General features: G+C 35.8%; 2 protein-coding genes across 12 annotated transcripts in view; one reads left to right on the top strand and one right to left on the bottom strand.

The window, feature by feature from the left end:
- The window catches only part of KCNIP4 (potassium voltage-gated channel interacting protein 4), a 418,997-nt gene extending 416,253 nt beyond the window's left edge, over positions 1-2,744 (top strand). For 5 of the 7 annotated variants that reach the window (XM_030492530.1, XM_030492529.1, XM_030492528.1 and 2 more), the window contains exon 8: positions 1,178-1,343. In XM_030492530.1, coding sequence (XP_030348390.1) covers positions 1,178-1,225 — 48 coding nt within the window. In that variant the 3' untranslated portion in view covers positions 1,226-1,343. Of the gene's footprint in view, positions 1-1,177 lie in introns of all 7 variants that reach the window. The other 2 variants (XM_030492526.1, XM_030492532.2) reach the window with 1 other exon arrangement.
- A 210-nt stretch (positions 2,745-2,954) lies between these two features.
- Positions 2,955-15,150, bottom strand: PACRGL (parkin coregulated like). Of its 5 annotated transcripts, none has more exons than XM_030492536.1 (10): positions 15,090-15,136; positions 14,580-14,645; positions 13,821-13,887; positions 12,071-12,219; positions 10,600-10,667; positions 9,455-9,545; positions 8,956-9,090; positions 7,451-7,558; positions 6,370-6,450; positions 2,955-4,218 (listed from the first exon to the last, which is right to left on the bottom strand). In XM_030492536.1, exons 4-10 carry the CDS (start codon positions 12,200-12,202, stop codon positions 4,162-4,164), a joined length of 672 nt encoding a protein of 223 aa, XP_030348396.1. In that variant the 5' UTR covers positions 12,203-12,219; positions 13,821-13,887; positions 14,580-14,645; positions 15,090-15,136; the 3' UTR covers positions 2,955-4,161. The 5 variants fall into 5 exon arrangements, with proteins under 5 accessions (XP_030348396.1, XP_030348393.1, XP_030348394.1 ...); XM_030492533.1 differs by having other exon boundaries at positions 14,788-15,130; XM_030492534.2 differs by lacking the exon at positions 14,580-14,645 and having other exon boundaries at positions 14,788-15,150.
- Positions 15,151-19,473: the final 4,323 nt, after the last annotated feature.

Here is a 19,473-nt window from a genome sequence, read left to right as displayed (position 1 = left end):
AAATTACTCAGACTTGACATTTTCTACAAAGCCGTTTATCCACTATACTGAACAGTGAATAATTTATCTGGAAATGAATACTGAACGCATGTTATTGGAACATTAATGTACAGGCAGCCTACATACCTATCAGAAGAGGCGAATGCTATGAGACAACTTTTCTAAGAAGTGGTGGTTTCATGCACCTTTTTCATGAAACTTCCTAAAATAGTGTATGAAATTCAGTCTTTTAATTCTCTAGAATTAAAGAGATGGCTAGATTATCTCTCCAAGTACTAAAGGGTTTGCATTCAGATTAAGAGAGAGGATCATTACAGTGGAGACCAGCAAATGGTAAATAAGTATGTAATATATTCTTGTATTGAATGTCTTTTATTGTACTAGCAACTGTTGATCCAAAAGCACCACCAAATATGGGCTGCTACAAGTAAACTGTTTCTTCTATACACTGAAAGGTAAATCTTTCTTACAAAAAAATGTATTTTTTGCTGACTGCTTTGCTGAGTTATTTACTGATAAAAACCGCAGTACACAGTCATGCATCAGTAAGCATTATGCAGAACCTGGGAGTCAAAGGGTTTGTTACCTACCTAATGCAAAGTAATCAGAAAGCAGAAGTAGAATGGAAAAGCAGACAACATCTTTCAGTGTGAGCACACAGAAAATCTGAGCTGAGGAGTCAGAGTGTTGTGGAGAAGCTGACTGACTCTTTAGTTCATGCAAAGATCCACATTTAAATCTATTTTATTTTAGTCACCCCTAGCTATGCAATAGAATGCACTAGATTTGCAAAAAAGCTCCTGTGTACGATACACAGGACTAGAAATTTCATGTATGGATTCACACTTCAGGTACAACAGCTACTCCTTGAGTATTTATTGTCTATACGTATTTTGTTATACTGCATATAAACTCCAAAATATTGCAGACTTAACTGTCTTAACATGCTATTGTATTCTTGACAGAACAGTTTTGGTTTAAATAGTATACACACAAACCTATTTAAGCATAGATCCATTGCCAGCCTTTTTCTGCTAACAACTTCTCCAAACAAGCTATAAAATAACATTAGCATTAACTAAAATACTGTTAGCTCTATCCTGTTTCACTGCAGATATTGGCCAACTATATTTGTAATGGTGTTTGATTTTTGGTTTATTGTTTTCTTTTTTTACAGGATGAGAACATAATGCGATCCATGCAGCTCTTTGAAAATGTGATTTAATGAAGACATTAGGTCTACAACTAATGGACAAATATGAGCTATTCTGCAACGTTATCTAAAAGATGGATTTCCCACTTTATCATAAATAAAATTACTCAGCTTTACACTGAGACATGTATTATGCAAATAAATTTTTTATTATAAACTTTTCCCAACAAAAAAATTCTTAAATTATACAATTTAGCACTTCAACAGTGGCTAGTTAGTTAACGAGATATTGCTTTGAAAAGTCAAGTTTTTACTTCAAACCCAAACAAAATAAGACCTTACGTTATCATTCCAACCCATCAATAAAATAGATACTATGACAAGGAGATTAAATAAATATTCTAAGTTTTGCTACTCATCTGTATTGGATTAAGCTCCAGGTGTTTGAGTGTATTTCTTAAATATTAGCTTTTAATTTATACAGAGGCATTACCATGTTTGGAGTTTTTCCACATTTCTATGGTGTAATCCTCATTTTTTGAATAATACTTTGAGCTAAAGTGCTGTAATCAATGTGCAATGCACATCATGCTGCTATTGCCTTCCACCTTTGACTTGCTTTTCTTTTCAAGAAAACCCTCCAAACCTAACAAAATAGGTAACTTGAGAAGAAGAATTGCTGTAGAACAAAAAAAGACATTGCTTATAGGTAGATATACTCCTTAACAAATACGAGTAAGCTTCTATCAATCACACTTACCTAGTAAATCTGCATTTAATTTATCATGACAGGAGTCCTACATACTGTATTTCTAATTTTTCTTCAATGTGTCTACAAAGTTCTTTGCTTAAAATTAAGGATCTTCCAACTTTCAATTTTTCATGAAGAAACCTTACACTGTTTTCATGAGTATGTGTCTTTCTGCGTTTAATGAAGAAAAAGGCGTGAACTTTGGCATCTTCCATGCCGCCTCAGTGCTCAGAATGAATATTACTATGTAGATGCATCTACTAATAATGACTGACTGCTAGACAGGCTAACATCTGTATCAACTTTCTGTAATATCTTCAATTATGAGACAGAATCAGGAAAAAATTGGAAACTTCAGCTATACAATATCATCTATGTGTGATAAATGCATTACATTTTTTTAGGATCACGTCTTCATTAAAATTGGAGCTACCTTAATTCTGAACCTGGAAAAACTTTTCTATAAAAGTATGTACCTAAATATAATAGTGCCCCCCTATCCATGTAATTTTTAAGATATACTGTCCACAGAGTTTACTTCAAAATAGGTGAAATGGTATCAGATATAGGCCAATCTTCATTGTGACATTGCTGCAGAAAATGCAAAAGGGGATTAATGAAATAGAATGAATGTTGCAAGTGCATTCTTTGGAAAAATATATCAGGTATCTATTCTGGTGTAGAGATGGGATGTTAGAGGCATGTTGAAGGCTGCTCTGCTATCACCAGTGTAGGATAAGAGTAGTACAATACATGTACACTTGAAATCTGCTGTAGCGTGTTTGTGTAAACTAAATGTGCACATTTTGTTAAAAAAAATAAAATAAACATGAAGAAAAATGAGCAGCATGATCGATTTTTTAAGTTGTTAAGCAAATACTTGTATTTCTTCAAATTAAACATTTTGCCAACAAGATTAATTTTTTTTTAAGAGGCTTAAATATATAGATCTTGCTTTCGCACAGTTCTGATCATAGCACAGTCCTGAAGTAAATTTAAGCTAGCCAAGCAGTGGCAATTTAAAAAAAATTCTGAAATTACTTTCATATGTTCATACAACAGACTTTTTTAATACCACCTGAAACGGCATCTTCTGATGACAAAAAAACCCAAACAACCAAACCCCTTTAAAAAACAAATTTTAATTCTGGAATTTAATTTTCCTCAGGGGAAAAAAGTTCTATGGCATATTATGTTACTCAGTCAGCTCTCCCTTACAGAGAACCCTGAGCGGTATTTAATACAAGATCCGTTTGTTAGGAATTATTTTGTTATCAAGTTCAAATATGTTCATGGACAAATACTGCACCCTACAAGGCTTGACAGCCAGGTAAGCTGACTTCGGCAATCTTTTTATTGTCTCTTACTCGTGGGGTTTTTTATAGCTTTCACATTCAGAAGTTTATTAGCTTGGCTGGAGCTGAATTATAGGCTGGTCTTAAGCGTATCTGTGGCATTACAGAACTCAGTGCAAAGGGAGCACAATGTAAATACTCCAAAGTTGCCTGATACATCTAGCTTACATTCAGTAGGCCCAAAGCTAACTGGAAGTAATTGGCTGAGCAAAACCTAGGCTGTGGCTCTATGGAGCAACCTGATGCCTCTGCACTGTGTTCTCCAGAGCCTCTCCAGCTTCTCAAAACAAGGTGATGAGAATGCACTGAGCAAGTTCAGGTTTGCACTGCATGCTACCTGTTTAGTGTATTCTACTTCATACCTTTAAAAGCTGACTCTGAGGAAGTCCAGATGATTTCTCAGAGCTCTACATCTAACTCAGTAAGTCTTGATGAACCCAAAACACATCAGCTGTGCCTGCAGCACAAAAGTTATGTGTCTGAAAAGTGGGTGTACATATATAATACCAAGTTAGATGCTATTTAAGTAATTACAGCCAAATTATTTTGCATCACACAAATGTACAAAACATTAATAACTGCTGATATATTACAGGACATTGTAATTTGCAACAAAATAAGAATCAATATTTGCTCTGCTTTTGAAATAATAGCCAGTTAGTCAATGTCATTGTAAGCACAATGCATATGCAAACAGCAGCCAATACAGAGAGAATTTTTTTAAGTAGTCTTCCATAATTACATATTCATAAATTGATAAGACTTTTCCCACTCTTCACCATACTGAAGAGTTGTGATTATTTTAAGAGATTTTATCATACCCCAAATAAGTGTCAGTGATGTTCACAGGCAGTTTCTTTCCAAACTTCACCTTACAGTACAAATTGCTACAGTTTTCTTGTTCAAGAGGAGACAGAACAATAGGTTGGAATTTTAGATTTTATGATAGCCATAGTCGCCTGTTGAGAAAATAAAATAAATTGAAACAAGAAGCACCAGCACTACATATGACAGTATTCATATAGTCTCTATAAATTGTATAATTCACAACTTTTACTTAGTTATCTTCATTATTATCAAACTGTAAAAAAATGGAAAGTAGGTATTTGCTGAGAAATTTAGTGTCAAAAAGGCTGAAAATAATGAACTGAAAAAATGGACCACTGTGGTAACTAATGCTGGAGAGTAAACATTCAAGAGAAGAGATATGCAAATTCATACCTAAAACTGGGCATAAATATAGACATGAAATAATAAGGATTTTTAAATAGAGAAGTAATATTCTGGAAGGTCTTCCAATATAAGTAAGAACCATATACATTATAACACATGTAGAATAGAAATTTTATAAATTCGTTAGTTGTATTACATAATATTGAGTGCAATCATAATTTAGGAGTTTGTTTCCAGTTTATGTTTTATCTTATTACAGTATTTTTTTTAAAAGACTTACAGACAGACCTACTCACAAAAACGGTAAGACTACAAGAAATGGAGACAGACAGAAGAATTAGATGTCAATGATTGTCTGGATTAGTTACATTATCTAGAGCTAAATTTTCAGAACATCAAGATGAGATGTAATTTTCCTTTTCCTGTCTCACTTCATTTAAATAAAAAACTCTCATGCTGCTTTATTTGTTGTGATGGTTTTCAGGGCTGTAATACAAACACTGCTATTGCCCTTAAATGAACATGAGAACATGCACACACAAAAAAATGAAGTGGTGTCTACTGATTGTTTGGGTGCCTACTGATAAAGGCATGCAAGCTTAGAACTGGTAGGCCTATATTTACGGTCCCTACTCTGTAGGTTATTCCTATTTTTTACTAATGACTATTTAATATAATACATGCAAGTGTTTGTAGGGTCAAGAAAGCAAGTATTTTCTCTTCTGCATGAATATCCAAGCCAATACTCTCTTTTTTATTCTCTCCCTCTTTCAGCACACATATAACACGACAAAAAATGGCAACAATGTTCAGAAGAAGAATATTCTGCCAACTGTTACTTAAGGCTTTTTTTCTTTTTAATTTATAGCAATTGTAGATCTAGTCTCTGGGTTAACCGGGGTGGGCTGGAATATGAGTATCTGATTTCCACAGTAAGTGACCTAAACAATAAGCTATTAGTGGGAATGGCCAGGCATCATCAATAACAGCAAAAAGTCTCTTTTAGCAAGAGTAAATCCAGTTGAGAAAATATGTAGGCTCACAAAAAGAAAGGAACACATAGCCTGCATCCAGCCCGAGTCAGGTGTCAGTGTTCCAGAAGGGGAAGGAACCTATTTACTAGTTGACATTTGGTGAATTCCTGGATCATTCTCCGTAGGCATCTAGCCTACCCTATGGTCTGTACAAGGAGATCACGTACTTTACTCAGCATAAGCATCTACTTTCTAAGTGCGTGCTGCAATGCCTAACTTGGAGTAAAGGACTTGCTTATATTAGGCATCCTGCATCTTCCCCCACACAACTAACCCATTTGTCACACCAGTTCAAACCCTGGGAAAAAAAAAAACTTTCTAGAGAAATGGAGAATTTTTAAGAGCGAGCAGCAAGTATCTCATTTAACCACAAAGTTTGTATAAGCTTTGCACCGAGGACAATAAAATATTCCAAGCAAGTATCATGGGTAGGAAACCACATGTATGCATGCTTGCTCCAAAAAAAAAAGAGGTCTCCTGAATGGGGTTTGGTGTGCTGTTCTGTAGAGTCCAGCCATGCAGCTTCCTGTGTGGGTATGGATCCCTTGGAATATTTTACTGAGACATTCTCCTGTATTTCCTGCTCAGAGACTAAAACAATGGAAAATACAAATGAAGCCTAAATGTCAGAATACGGATTACCCAGACTAGATTTAATGTCATTTCTACCACCACTCAATATATCAACAGACTAAAACAACTGTTTCACTATGGACTGGAGCACAGCCCAGCTGATTGTCATAGTGCAAAATCCTGTGTTTTATGCAGTATGAATAGTTGTGACATGTGAAAATAAACAGTTTTCAGAATGTGCTTCTAAATCTGAAAGCCAGAGATGGAAGTTGTTTTGGCAAAGCTGCATTCAAATGTGAAGAGTATAGAAGAGTGATCAGATCAGCTCACCTTTCCACCATATTGCTCCAACTTCTGTAAAGCAACAGTAATTTTTTCTCGAAATTTCTTGTTCGTTAATCTCCTTGAAAGCTATCAGAAAAGTAAAATAAAAAGGTTAGTTGCACAATATAGTACAATAGTGCACAACATAGTACAATAGCTGCAAAGAGGCCAATATAATTCTATTTTATCACTTTATTTCATCTTATCTGTGGAAATTTAAAGATGAAAAGGAACCACCTTATAGCTTGTCACTGATGTCAAAGTATGGAACTCAGTGAAGGCAAAAGGAATAAAATGTTAAGTGACGAGAAACTTAAATTCAAAGAAAGCTCAACTGTTAGCCCAAAAATACTTCTTTTTAATTTTAGCAAACAAATTTTAAAGATGTATCAACCTTATAAAAAGTAATTCTTGAAGTGCTGTCCACATGAAGAGTTTACACATTTTTCACATGCACTGAAAAGGATTTATTATAGTGGAAATACTTAGAAAAAACTTACTGCAATTTCTCCCTTCTGCACTGGATGCCTAAAAGGTCCTTTTATTTTGCTGTAAAAACACACTTTGGAAGCAGGCTAAATGAAACCATGGCAAGCCTGTCTGACAAAGGAAGGACGTCTACAAAAGGCCTCAGTATAAAAATACTTTCCATAATCCCCCTCTAATTTTATTTAATGAAAATTTCCTTTTGCAGAATTCCCATCTGAAAGAAGTGGGAATATTTGCTTAAGTTAATTTATGGGAACTTTCAGAGATCTGTTAAAACATTCACACTTCAAATGCAAAACACAACATAAACTTCCCTTCAAAACATAGCCTCTATTTCACCTCAGGCTTGAAGCTGCATCTTTTTATTATTTTTATCTTCCACTATTCTCTAATTTATGTTAATAACAGGTTTTGGACCTTGCTAGAGCTTTATAAGTCACCACATTATTAAAGAATTATGGACTTACACAGGGGAATACATGAAGTAATGTTTTTCATGCAACTGCTGAGTTCCACTGTATCTGTGTAGATATTAAATATCTCAACAAAAGTACCATAAAAATACAGATCATATTTTACTACAGCAGTAAAAATTTACGTTTGTGAGTAGATGCTTAAGATGATCATTAAGGGATGGGCCAACCACAGCACTCAGTTGAACTAAAGCATCCAATCCTCTTCCAAATACCTCATCATCTGAATGGGCCTCCAGAGGGGGAAAGAAAAATCCCATCAGCAATATTCAGACAAATGCACAAGTTATTTTTAAAAATTAGAACTACTGGGTAATTGCTACTTGCTATAATGTTACAAGTTTAGAAATACAAGTACAATATAACTGAATATTAGTATCTACAGGTAACATATAAAAACATGTATTTTTAAAGTAGAGAACAAAAGTATCCATAAAATGTCAGTGAAATTCTTGCTTTTCTTCTGAAACAAGGAAACTAATGATTTATTATTGATGAAATAAAAAATTTGGCATGCAAACCAAACAGTTTACTACACCAACAATTTCAGTGCTCCCAGCATATTAGGAAGAACCCTTTGAATGTAGATCTGTTGAAATCGGGAGATGACATTTTAGTTACAAATATAATGGATTCAGCGTAATTTCTATGTAATTCTTAACAATAATTGTCTTTGTTGGAGAAACACAGGAGCCAATGACTCTCTGGCTCATTTAATTTAGTCCCCTGCCAACTACAGCTCTGTCACCTGCCAGCAATGCTCAGGCTCTTATCTACTTCTAGGGTGCTCTGTCATTCTTACTGCTCCTATGGGAAGATTCTTCTATACCTGAGTTCTCTAATGGTTTACTTATTTCACTCTTCCTTTAGCAGAGAAATTGATTCACAACAATTTATTTTGTTCTTGTACTAATACTGACCTTTATTTAAATTTATTTTTCCACTCTGACATTTGGGCCCTGAACATTTTCTTTTTAATTAGAAGTCATCAGCTGCTTGTGTAGAAGAAGGTTTAACAAGACTTTATATCAAAACAGTGCAGCAATGAAAATTATGAGATGAATAACAGTAATGGGAAGAACACATAAGAATAATTTTTCTAATTTTGTGTTCCAAACTAAGCCAAAGATACTCATAACACACAATTCTGATCTTCTGTTACACCTCTGATCTGAGATCACAAGAATTTTCAAACTTTCAGTGATCTCTATAAAACCAGAACTAAAACACAGGTAGATTAAAGGACAGCAAGTAGCTGAACCAGAAAAGCGCTCTGAAAGATATGAAAAAGATCCGAAAGAGATTACCTTTGAGGACATACTTTTACCTCACTTTATTTTCTGAAGGAGTAGAAAACTTTAAAACACTTAAAAAATGAAGAATATGACCTCAGAGATTTTAACTGTATTCTTCCCTTTTCCTCATTGGCATATTCTGTTTATCTTTGTAGCAGGTTTTGAATTTTTAAATCAGAGTATCATAGAATGGTTTGGGTTGGAAGCCAAAAGCCTATGCAATAGACTTCTCACGTTAATATTTTCCATGTAGTCCTCACCAGCACAACAAAAAAGAATAAAAAAAACCCCAGAAAACATTGTATTAAAATCTCTGCATGAAGAGTAAGACATACCAGTGTAGCCTTTAAGACTGGAACTAGACGAGGCAATAAGGGAATTGCTTTTTCAGTAGCACCTTCAACCATAAGTAATTCTTTAAAAGCCTCCTTTGAAACAAATGTATAGGGATGTTTTGTCTCTCTCAGACCCTGTTGCAAATGTAAAACATGTTTGCTTAACAGTGAGTCTTCTTTTAAACAAAAACACAATAAAAAAGTTGCACATACCAGCAAGATAATGTTTAGATTTTATTACATCAGTTCAAAACATAAAGTACACTAACTCCACCATGTGGAGCCACTGCAACTTTGCTCACAGAATATTCTTAACTAAAGAACTACAAATGGCAATGTTCTTGCCCGTCTTCATTCATACAAGATCCTCAAAATTCGTTTTTCTTTTGTATTATTTCCCTAGTAGGTGAGTGTGAGATAGCTTGCTTAGCTTGTCAGAAAACGCCATTTGCAATTAGGAAATCGTGTATCCTTAACTTCCCAAGAAAATCAAGTTTACCTCTGCCAATGTCACAAGAAGAGGATCAAAGGGAACAGTTTCAGGAAGGCATTCCCATTGCAGTCTGTGCTTTACTGATCCATGAACTAACCTATATAAAAAATAAAATTTTAACAGATTAACATCTAATAATACATAATTTATTGCTAACACTATTTACTTTTAATACATCACAAATTTATTTGCAATATTACTAAAATGTTATATACACAATTTCAATACATACTGCTCTCCTTAGTGAAATGTATAATGGTATTTAACACTGCAATTATTAAAATTCCCAAATATGGCAGTTTTCAAAATTCTGCTGCCTATCACATAGAAATCAGAAAAAAAAAAAAAAAAATTATAGATGCCTCTCGTAAGGACACAGAAGATGCTCTCATTGCAAAGTCACTTATTTTGATAAATATCAATAAACATTTTCCTCAAATAACAACTGGTAAGTGAAGTCAATTGAAACTAAAATAAAATCATATTTGAATTCATCAGTTACTCCTAAGATACAGAAAAATGCTCTGTATCAATGGGTATTTTATACATGTATATTCACGCATTAATGACTACTTAAATTTTCACTATGTAATTTTGCATCCACACACAAAACACTACAGTGCTTATTGACTAGGCAAATATATAATAGACAAAAGTAACTTAAAATACCACGAACTATTACTTACTAGTAGTTTTATTAATATCTGACATTGCTAACAACTACAGAACTGGAACATTCAAGAAATGTTATACTACTTCAGACAAAAAAGACTGCAAGATGTCTACTTACTGAAGTGGCACGCATTTTATTCTTTGTTAGTAGGAAGAAGTAAACACCATTACCCAAAGAAATCAACTTCTTTCATGAAAGAGCTTTAGCAAATCAAATCTGCAAATACCTACCTATTCTTTAAAAATGCAGCTTCGGTATTAACACACAACATAAAAAAAAGGAACCAAAAGAAGACAATTTCAAAGACATGGAAAATTGCTTTCTGTTCTGAAAAGACTTAAGTACCAGAAATCTTTTCAGAAATTAATGGAATCAAACAGCCTAAATGAAAGATCAAACATGAATAGATGTATTTCAATCTGCGTAATTCTACCTAACCATCATATACTTAGTAATAAAATAAACAAAACCAACCAACCTGCACGGAATGCCACCTTTAGCATATATAGCAGCAAACGCAGAAGTTGGTCGAGAATAAGCATCAAACTGTGAGAACAGAAAAATAAAAAAAAAGCATTATTTATTAATAACAATGTTTGATAACTCTTACAAATGTTACAACTCCAGTTTACAAATAAAAGGAACTTAATCGTATGATTCTAAAACTAATGAAAAAAAACACAACCCTGCAGCTATGGGGGTGCAAAATATATTTGCTACATTTACCAGAAAACTGCTTTTCAGAATTATCTGGCTAGGAAGTTGAGAAAATTAATAAATAATGTAAGATCAGTGCTCTCCTACTGGAATACCCTTATTTTTCTATTTTCTCTTGCAAATCTTAACTCAGAAGTCTTATGGGTTCTCTCCTTAATAGATTAAGGACCTCCCACTTTCCTGATGCTCTTACTGTTGTTATATTGGTAACACGCAGAAGGCAGATTTGGAACTCTGGTTCCATCTTGATCCAAGTAGAGACAAAAGTACAAGGTGGAAAGATGTGGGAGAAATTCCAAATGTTGGTCAAGATGGTATAAGGGCACTGGAAATCAGCAGCAAGGTTCACATTGGCTGAGAATCTAGGAAGGACTCACTGGAGAAGGAAACTAGCAGCTTCACGGGAGGAAAGCCTACCTAAATTTGGCTTTTATCACCTACATGTTTCTTATGCATATGAACTATGATATTATTTGTTAGCATGATCATTCAATGCTACTTTCCAGATTAAACACCTTTCTTGCAGGTCTTCTTCCGTGAATAAACAACTCCTTTCATCAGTCTTCTCCTGAGAACCCAAATTCTTCCCAAAGTATTATATATTCACAGTACGTGTAAGTTTCAAGTAATGCTCTATTTTGCTAGATTTTATGAGTTCTTTATTATCGTCAAGATGGTACCTGATTCTTGCTTTCATTACGTAACTCCATTCATTAGCTCCTGTAAGGCAGCAGATGCTAAAATTTGTAACTATACCAAATAAGTTCCAACCCTTTTTAACAATTAGTTCTGAATCTCTTTTCAGGGTAAAAGTACACATAAAATAAAAAAGTCACCATCCATGCCACAACTGTACTGAACCCCCTCTTCCCGTTCTTTAAAAAAAGTAATAAACATAGTTACTCATAGGCATTTATGCTTAGAAATTAGGGAATGTATGATTAATAACAAAAGTTTAGCTTAAATTTACAAAACAGGACCAGAAAAAGAATGTCCTATACATATTTCATAAAGTAATGAAATTTCTTCTGACAGGAGAACTGTTTAAAACGAACAGAAAACCCACCACCTATACTTCATCCCTGGCAGTGTTCAAGGCCAGGTTGGACAGACCTTTGGGTGACATGATATAGTGTGAGGTGTCCCTGCCCATGTCAGGGGGATTGGAACTAGATGATCTTAAGGTCCGTTCCAACCCAAACCATTCTATGATTCTATGATTCTATACATACCGGATCAATAGTTTTAGGATTCAGCTTGTCACTAGGCTTTGGTTTAGTTGCAGGTTCTGGAGAATGTGGCAAAGAAGATGTCTTGCTCCTCTGTACTGCAGTCTTTGGTTTTATTTGGATGCCTGATGACATTCTGAAAACATTGCTTCCTAGAAAAGATGAAGATTAAAAACATATAATAATTTCCATTCTTATATGGCAGAATATCACGTGTTAGAATCCCCAGACCCAAAGACTGACATGAACAATCAATCAAGAAAATCTCAGTAAATGTACTAAGAAACAAATGCTTATTCTTACATATCCTATGAAGTACATGGGATAATTTTGACAGTCTTGTCGCTCCATCTGTCAAATACACACATTTCCTAATCCTCTCCTTTACTTCTGTACTTTGACACCTGCAGCAAAAGTGAAATCAGCTACAGGTTGCTTTTAGGATAGCCTACAGAAATCCCAGCAATATTACAGTGCTCAGCAGAACAGCCAGGAGTGAAATAGGCTGATTGGGTACAGTTACAGCAGAGGACAGTAACAATCTGAGGAATGGCGAGGATCAAGGAACGAACAGAAGAGCAAGTAGATTCAGAACATAAAAAACAAAGCAGAATCAGTAACAGAACAGAAATGTAAAGCAGCAAAGATTAATCCTAATTAATAAGATTAATCCTAATTCATTCAGTAAGAAGAATGAAATTATTTTGTTAAAAAGAATGCAAAAATAGCTTTCTGTATACATCCTTAAATACTGATTTAGGTATACATATCTTCTAAATGTTAATGTACCAGCTACAGGTGTTACTATATATGTTTGTAATTGGGTTAAAATGTCCCTAATAAAAATAACAGTCTACTGCCTTTTAACTTGCCAAGCCTGACACTATGATGAATAAACCTAGCAAGAGGTTTTCAAATGTTAATAAAATGTGAAAATGCTAGTTTTGAATATTGTTAATGTTCAGTAACTTATGCTGTGCTGCACTCTGGGTGGAGAAAAAAGTTAGTAAATAAGAAATTACAATCCTTTCATAAACAAGAAACGACACTGTATAGAAATGAAAACAATAAGAAGCCAATTAAATAATATACACAAACAAATATTGCCACAAGGATGAGCACAGCGCTTGCCATCCAGCCATCACCTTTCACAAGTTGATGACACCTGTTTTTGTCTACAACATGATTAAATTCCAAACACTGAGATAAGGATGAACTAGAGAGGCTGATTTTTTTGCCATGCTACTTCCATGGCCTCAGCTTTATAAACCACCTGCCCTAATCTCTGCCAGAATCTTGTACATACAGCCCTTGATAGCTTCTAATTCTTCCCTCCAAAAAGAATTTCCAGTCAGGTATTAGGATTATTTCTAAATCTTTAGGATTATTTCTGCTTCTCGTAAGAAGTGATAAAGTCCCAGCACTTTTGTAGTATGCTATGTCCTTATGACTTGCTAAAAGAACTAAACGTGATGTGTAAGTTTTTACTGAATGTTAAGAACCAACATATAATAATGATTACCATATTTGTTAAAATAAAAATACCAAGCAAAACTAAAATTGAAAGTATAAATTGATACTTCTTGACTGATTATTTAATCAGGACTAGTGATGCACATCAGTTCAGCCACTGCACATCTTGTTTCCTTTTTCCTACCACTTTCATAATAACAATTCTCTAGTGACAGTCTTTTTAAAAGAACTAACATACCACAATTAGACAATTAAGTTTTCAGAACACTCAAAAACTTACATGACACTTATGGGAACTGTTCTGCTTGTAAAACACAGATGATTAAACCCAGAGATAATTTGAAGCCCTAAAAGATAAACAATAACATAGGAAGAAAATTTAGTGATTTTGTAAGCGCCAGCTTGTTATCACAAAACTCTAACCACAATAGTGTTAGAAAACACATTTTTAACTATCAGAAAAATAAGAATCAAAATGGCTTTACACCACAAAAACACCAGATAAGTTCTTGACATTAGCATTATATATCACAAAATAGTGCTATCAGTGTCAACTTTCTCAATGTACAATTGCTCATAATGCAGTCATCTCGTTATTAACAACATGTTTTTCTCAGAAAAGTATTCAGAAGTAATTCAGATGTATTCAAATTCTTTTTCCAAGAAGTAAAGATGCATGCCAACAACTTTACTAAGGTTTTAAATAAGACAAAATCTTGACAGATTTAAAAAGTTACCATCAGATAAAGTAAACAATAAAGGGTGTGACAACAGGCAGGAACAAAGTTTTGTGCCCTTTGGTACAAAAGGGAGGAGTTGAGGACAGTGACAACGGTTTTGTAAAAACAACATTGAGACAACATGCCTATGTATTGGCAGAGCAGGAGGTGGCAGAGAGTGGCAAAAGGACTTTTCACAAGGAGGCCTCAGTCTTCAGAGCAAGATGAAAGTTCTTGTGTAGACAAGAGCTGGGAGAGTCATATGCATTTGTAGAGAGAGCAGACAGCATAAGAATAGTCGAGTCGAACAACTGACATACCAGGTTTGATACAGAAGTGAATCATCCTACTGGTAGAGGAGAGACTTCAAGCAAAGGACAGAAATCCTTGAACAGAAATAGAAAAGGCACCTTTAAAAGACATCTTCCAAAGCACTAAAAATGCGTCCTGGAGTTTGGGTTCTAGAAGTCACTTAAGAAAGGCGGAATGAAAGTAAGTAGGATTCTAAAGACGAGGTTGCTCCCTTACCCCGGTGTCAGCTCTCCCGGAGAGCAGCTAGGGCAGAGAAATAAATAAGGGACATCAAGCACCGTAGCACCGTAATCTCCAAGAGGCTCAAAAGGCAAAGCTCTGGCAGTCACCACAGACCCGTGGGTCCGACCCTCTCCATGGGACACCAAAAGACCCAGCGAGAGGTGGAGCAGGGACGCGCACCCCCCCTCGGGCCCCTCTCCCCTCCCCACAGCTCCCGCTCTCTCGCCAGGAAGCCCAGATGCAGGCGGCCAGAGGGGAGCGCCGCCCCGGTGGGCAGCGGTATTCCCGCTCCTTACAGCCCCTCCGAAGGCTCCCTGCGGGCCCGGCCTGTCCCGGCCGCACGACACCCCGAACTACGACGCTTCCTGCCGGTTGCCAGGGAAACTACGGGCCTCCGAGAGGCCAATCTTTCTCTGCAGGCCGCGCCCGAGCGGAGCAGCGGCCCTCAGCGAAGCCCAGGCGCGGTGCCCGCGGAGCCGACATGGCTGCTGCGGCCGCCTGGGGTTACCCCGGCGTCGTCTCGCCGTGCTGCACGCTGTGGTGGCGAGTCTGCCGCGGCAGCTTGGCTGCTGGGAAGTGCCAGGAGATGAGGCACTGTCTTCAGCTGATCAGAGTTCAGTGCTTGCTGAAGAAAGGGCGAAAATTAGATTAAAAGGCTCCATATATGTTTATGATTAGACTGGGGATAGTGAATTTCCAGGTGACATTGCCACTCATTTTTATCCACTGTCTTAATAGTTTCCCATGGGAAACGGGATTCGGGAAATACTTTCTTTTGCTTTTATTTTTATGTGACAAAAGTTTGGCTTTCAGGGACCGGGTGATGTTCCTGTTTGTGATCCTTTTTGTTCCAGTAGTTAATTTTTAGTTTCTTCCAGCTAACCCACTTGTCTGAAATCTCTTGTCATGAATACAGTATTTATTCGTGCAATATCTGAACGTGGTAAATGACCTTTTGGGTAAAAGGGCCCAAGTAATCATGAGAACAGTTCCTTGCTTTCTTCAAGAGATGTGTTTATTCTTCCATGCACACAACAATAAATCTCCAAAGGATATTTTCTTGGTTTGCTTGAATTGTGTGGGATACAACCTTTCCACCACTGCATTCTTTCTCACTTACTTAATTTTTAACAAGGAACTGACTGGGACTTCGCAAGTGGGTAAGAGAGACTATTCTGTTGGTTTTCCACAAAAACAAGGGAATGCACTGACAGTGTTGAAAAGTAGTTGTTGACTATTTGAAAACTACCATTGGCATTAGAGTTTGGCCAGTGCTGGCATTTCATAATTAGTTTTCTTCAACATGAATAGTTGGTATCTTCTGGTTGTGGGAAGTTGTAAATGAGGACATTTGCAGAGTTAAAATAGGGCTGCATAATTGAATGCCTTTGGAATGCATTAGTGTAAGAGGCCTTTTGGAAATATACAAGGAAAAAAATTATAAAAATAATGCTGGAGAAGGGAAGAGTTCTATTTTGTTTCTAAGTCTTTTTAACTAAACCCAATGGACATTACAGTACTTTCACAAAATTGTTGTGCTGTTCCACAGTACTAAAGGCAATAGAGGAATGTATGTCTTTTTTATCCATTAATTTTACAGGCTGATAAATGATCTTAGAAAAATCCAGTATTTGTAAAGCAGACCGTGCAAGTCTTTTTGAAAATCACACTACAAAATACAAACCAGCATGATCATCTCCATAATGAGAAAAAAAGAACTGCTTTTCTGAGCAAGGTTTATATTTAGCTCAGTGGTTCAGTATCGTTTTATACATATATCTAATGTTGCTTTGGGAGTACAGAGCAGACTACAACTACATTCAAGCGTGGAAGAAAGTAGTAGTACAATTCCTAAGTCAGTAGGAGGTATGAACTGCTATGTTGCATGAAGCAAAATACCCCTGATCAGCTCTGTGGGGTCGGCAGCTCCCACTGAGTTCCTGGAGGCACAGAAATGGCTGGGTAGTAAAAGGACGAGTTAGACTCCAGCCTCTGTGCAAGAGTAGGGCTTAGTTCAGAGTTCAATCAGTTTCCTGAAAAATGAAAAATAAGAGTGTTATGGTATGGTGGTGTATATGGTACAACCGGGAGTCCTGCTGTATGTTGAACATTGAATACACAGACTGCACGGCTTGCCTTGCAGTGAGAGCTGATGTGTTGCTGAATATTGTTATGGGGAATATGGGTCAAAATACTTGTAATAAAATGTGTTTGTTAGAATAAAATACTTTCCATACTGTGTCCCACTATTTTTGATGGTTGTAATAGGATCTAGTCTGTGATATTTTAAACATATTTGGTGGATGGCCAGCTTAGAAGGAAAAATACTGTAAGATCTATACTGTGTATAGTTCAACAAAACATGACAAATTTTAACTTTTTCTCCGTTGTGTTGAGACCACTTCATAGTCTTAAATATGGTGTCATGTGCTGCTATTATTACTGTATATTTGTGTAGCATTAGCTCCAATTATTATGAGTTTCTCCATTATGTATTTTTTAGTTTGTTTAATTTAACTGCCATAAACCTTTCTAAATGCTTGAAAGTAAGTAAAAGACAAAAATATGAATAATTTGCAAGGAGTTTTTATCATGAAAAGAAATGTGGTCACTGACATGTACGTGCGTGTGTTCAGGTAAGCATGTACAAATCTGAAAATGAAAGCTAACTCTAGACTGATTAGTTTTTCATAATAACAATACTCAACCAATTTAAATAGAACCACTGATTAATTAATTATCTATTATTGCTGATAAAACCAATATGCAATTTGACTTCTTTTTTCATTAGTCACAGTTTAATAGTTAATTGCTTAGAGGGAAGAGAATTCAACAAAGCAAAATGAATTCTGAGGCTTATGAAATTAAAACAGGTTTACTGGGCTGTGGCTAATTAAAAGAACATCACATAAAACAGTCACGTTAGGTCTTTTTGTCTGAGCACACTTGTACTTTTCTTAAGCTAATTTGTTTGGTATGGTTTAGGCTTGGCCTTTGGCCAGTGCCAGTTGGGAAATGGTGGAGAGAATATTTCTTCACAAGTACAGACTTTTGGATGTGGAAGAATGGGATTTGGTACTTGAATTTTTGTCATTTTCTAAACCAAGTGCAATTTTAACCCCAGTTGGGGGCTAACAGCTCTTACAACCTAGTAAGAACAGTAAAATAACAAAACATGATTCCTCAACATATTTGGTAATTCTTTTTATTTCTCCGGTAACTCTGAAAAGTCAGAAATTCTCACTGGTTGCTCAAAAAGTGCACATTTAAAACTGAAGTCTCTAGGAGTGTTTTTCTTAGTCTTCGAATACTATTCCCCAGAGCTTTTATTCTGATTTTACCACTCTACATGCTTTATAAATAGTACTCTATAAAAGAGTTATTTTACAGTGTTTGGCAATACATGTGAGCTACAGAATAGACTGTAGATACCTAATTGTAGTTTTCAGGTTCCTCTGGAAAGATTTGGATGCTCCAGGCACTTTCATTGACAAGTCATTGTCAAGGTTACTTCAGTGCCTGTTAGAAATTGATGGACCTGTGAATGTTCCCTTATATCCTCAGTGAAAATGGGTGTGAAATAGTGCCATTTAAGTTGAACGATTCCAGGTAACAGTCCATAGATATTACTGGATTGCTTAATATTTTTTTTCTGTAATACACTAGTAATTACTTGATCACCTATTATTAAGTGCTAAATTGCGCTAAAGATTTTGGATTAGCAGATCAAAGTCCTGTGCAAAACTTACAGGCAAACTCCCAAGAAGCAGACTGATCCAAGGAATACTTTCAGCTTTTGATATTGCAGAGTAACAAAAATGCATACAAGTATGACACCCAAATTAAGGAACTTTTCATTACTTATGAAAGTGCTTATAGCAGCTCTGCAGTTGTTTGGTTATACTTGTATTCATCTTATATCCATGGCCATACAAAAACAACGTTCCTATCTCCTGTATTTAGCTAATACTGGAAGCCAAAATAAAACCACTTATATCCACACATCAATGAAGTATGCTGCCTCAAAAATGAAATTAGGATTAAAATGAGACATGTCAGGATTTGTTTGTTTTCTTTCTGATTCTTCTAAATTTTCATATTGCCATCAATAATGGCAGTTCAGTTTATTCTTTATTCTGGTGGTGCCAATTGTTCAGGAAGAACAATTCATTCCATTGCCATCTCTCAGATGGTGGCACAATCACAGCTACTTCTGTAAAAGTACCTCGCTTATTTATGGAGAGAGATCCATTCCCACAGTCAAAAAAGTAAGAGAGTTAGGAACCTGCATTTCTTTGAATCACTGGAACTGACCTAAATCCAAGTTTTATGAGATTTGATTTCCTGCCTCCCTGCTGTTCACTGGAATCTTGAGTCCTAATTTGTTTAAGGAGTCCTTACCACAGCATGTCAATAGTTAAACACCTAAGAACAAGAGTCACAGAAAGTACCAAAGGTGAGCAGGCAGTGGCCATCACTAGCTCATGGGGAACACAAACGAGAAAGCTGTGGTTTCAGAGAAAAGTAGGTGCCAAACACTTGGGGGAAAGAAAAGAGGGAGTTGGATATATATCTGTGAATTCTTGTCTGGAATTTACAATGCTCAAAGTGTTCAAAGCTAACAAAAGGGTTTGGAAGCAGTGCTAGAAGGCTTACTGGGTTACGGAAAACTCAGGTTCA

Source organism: Strigops habroptila, chromosome 7, assembly GCF_004027225.2.
Source record: "Strigops habroptila isolate Jane chromosome 7, bStrHab1.2.pri, whole genome shotgun sequence".
Lineage (NCBI taxonomy): Eukaryota > Metazoa > Chordata > Aves > Psittaciformes > Psittacidae > Strigops > Strigops habroptila.
The sequence above is the reverse complement of the archived record's forward strand: the minus strand, read 5'-3'. Positions and strand labels throughout refer to the sequence as shown.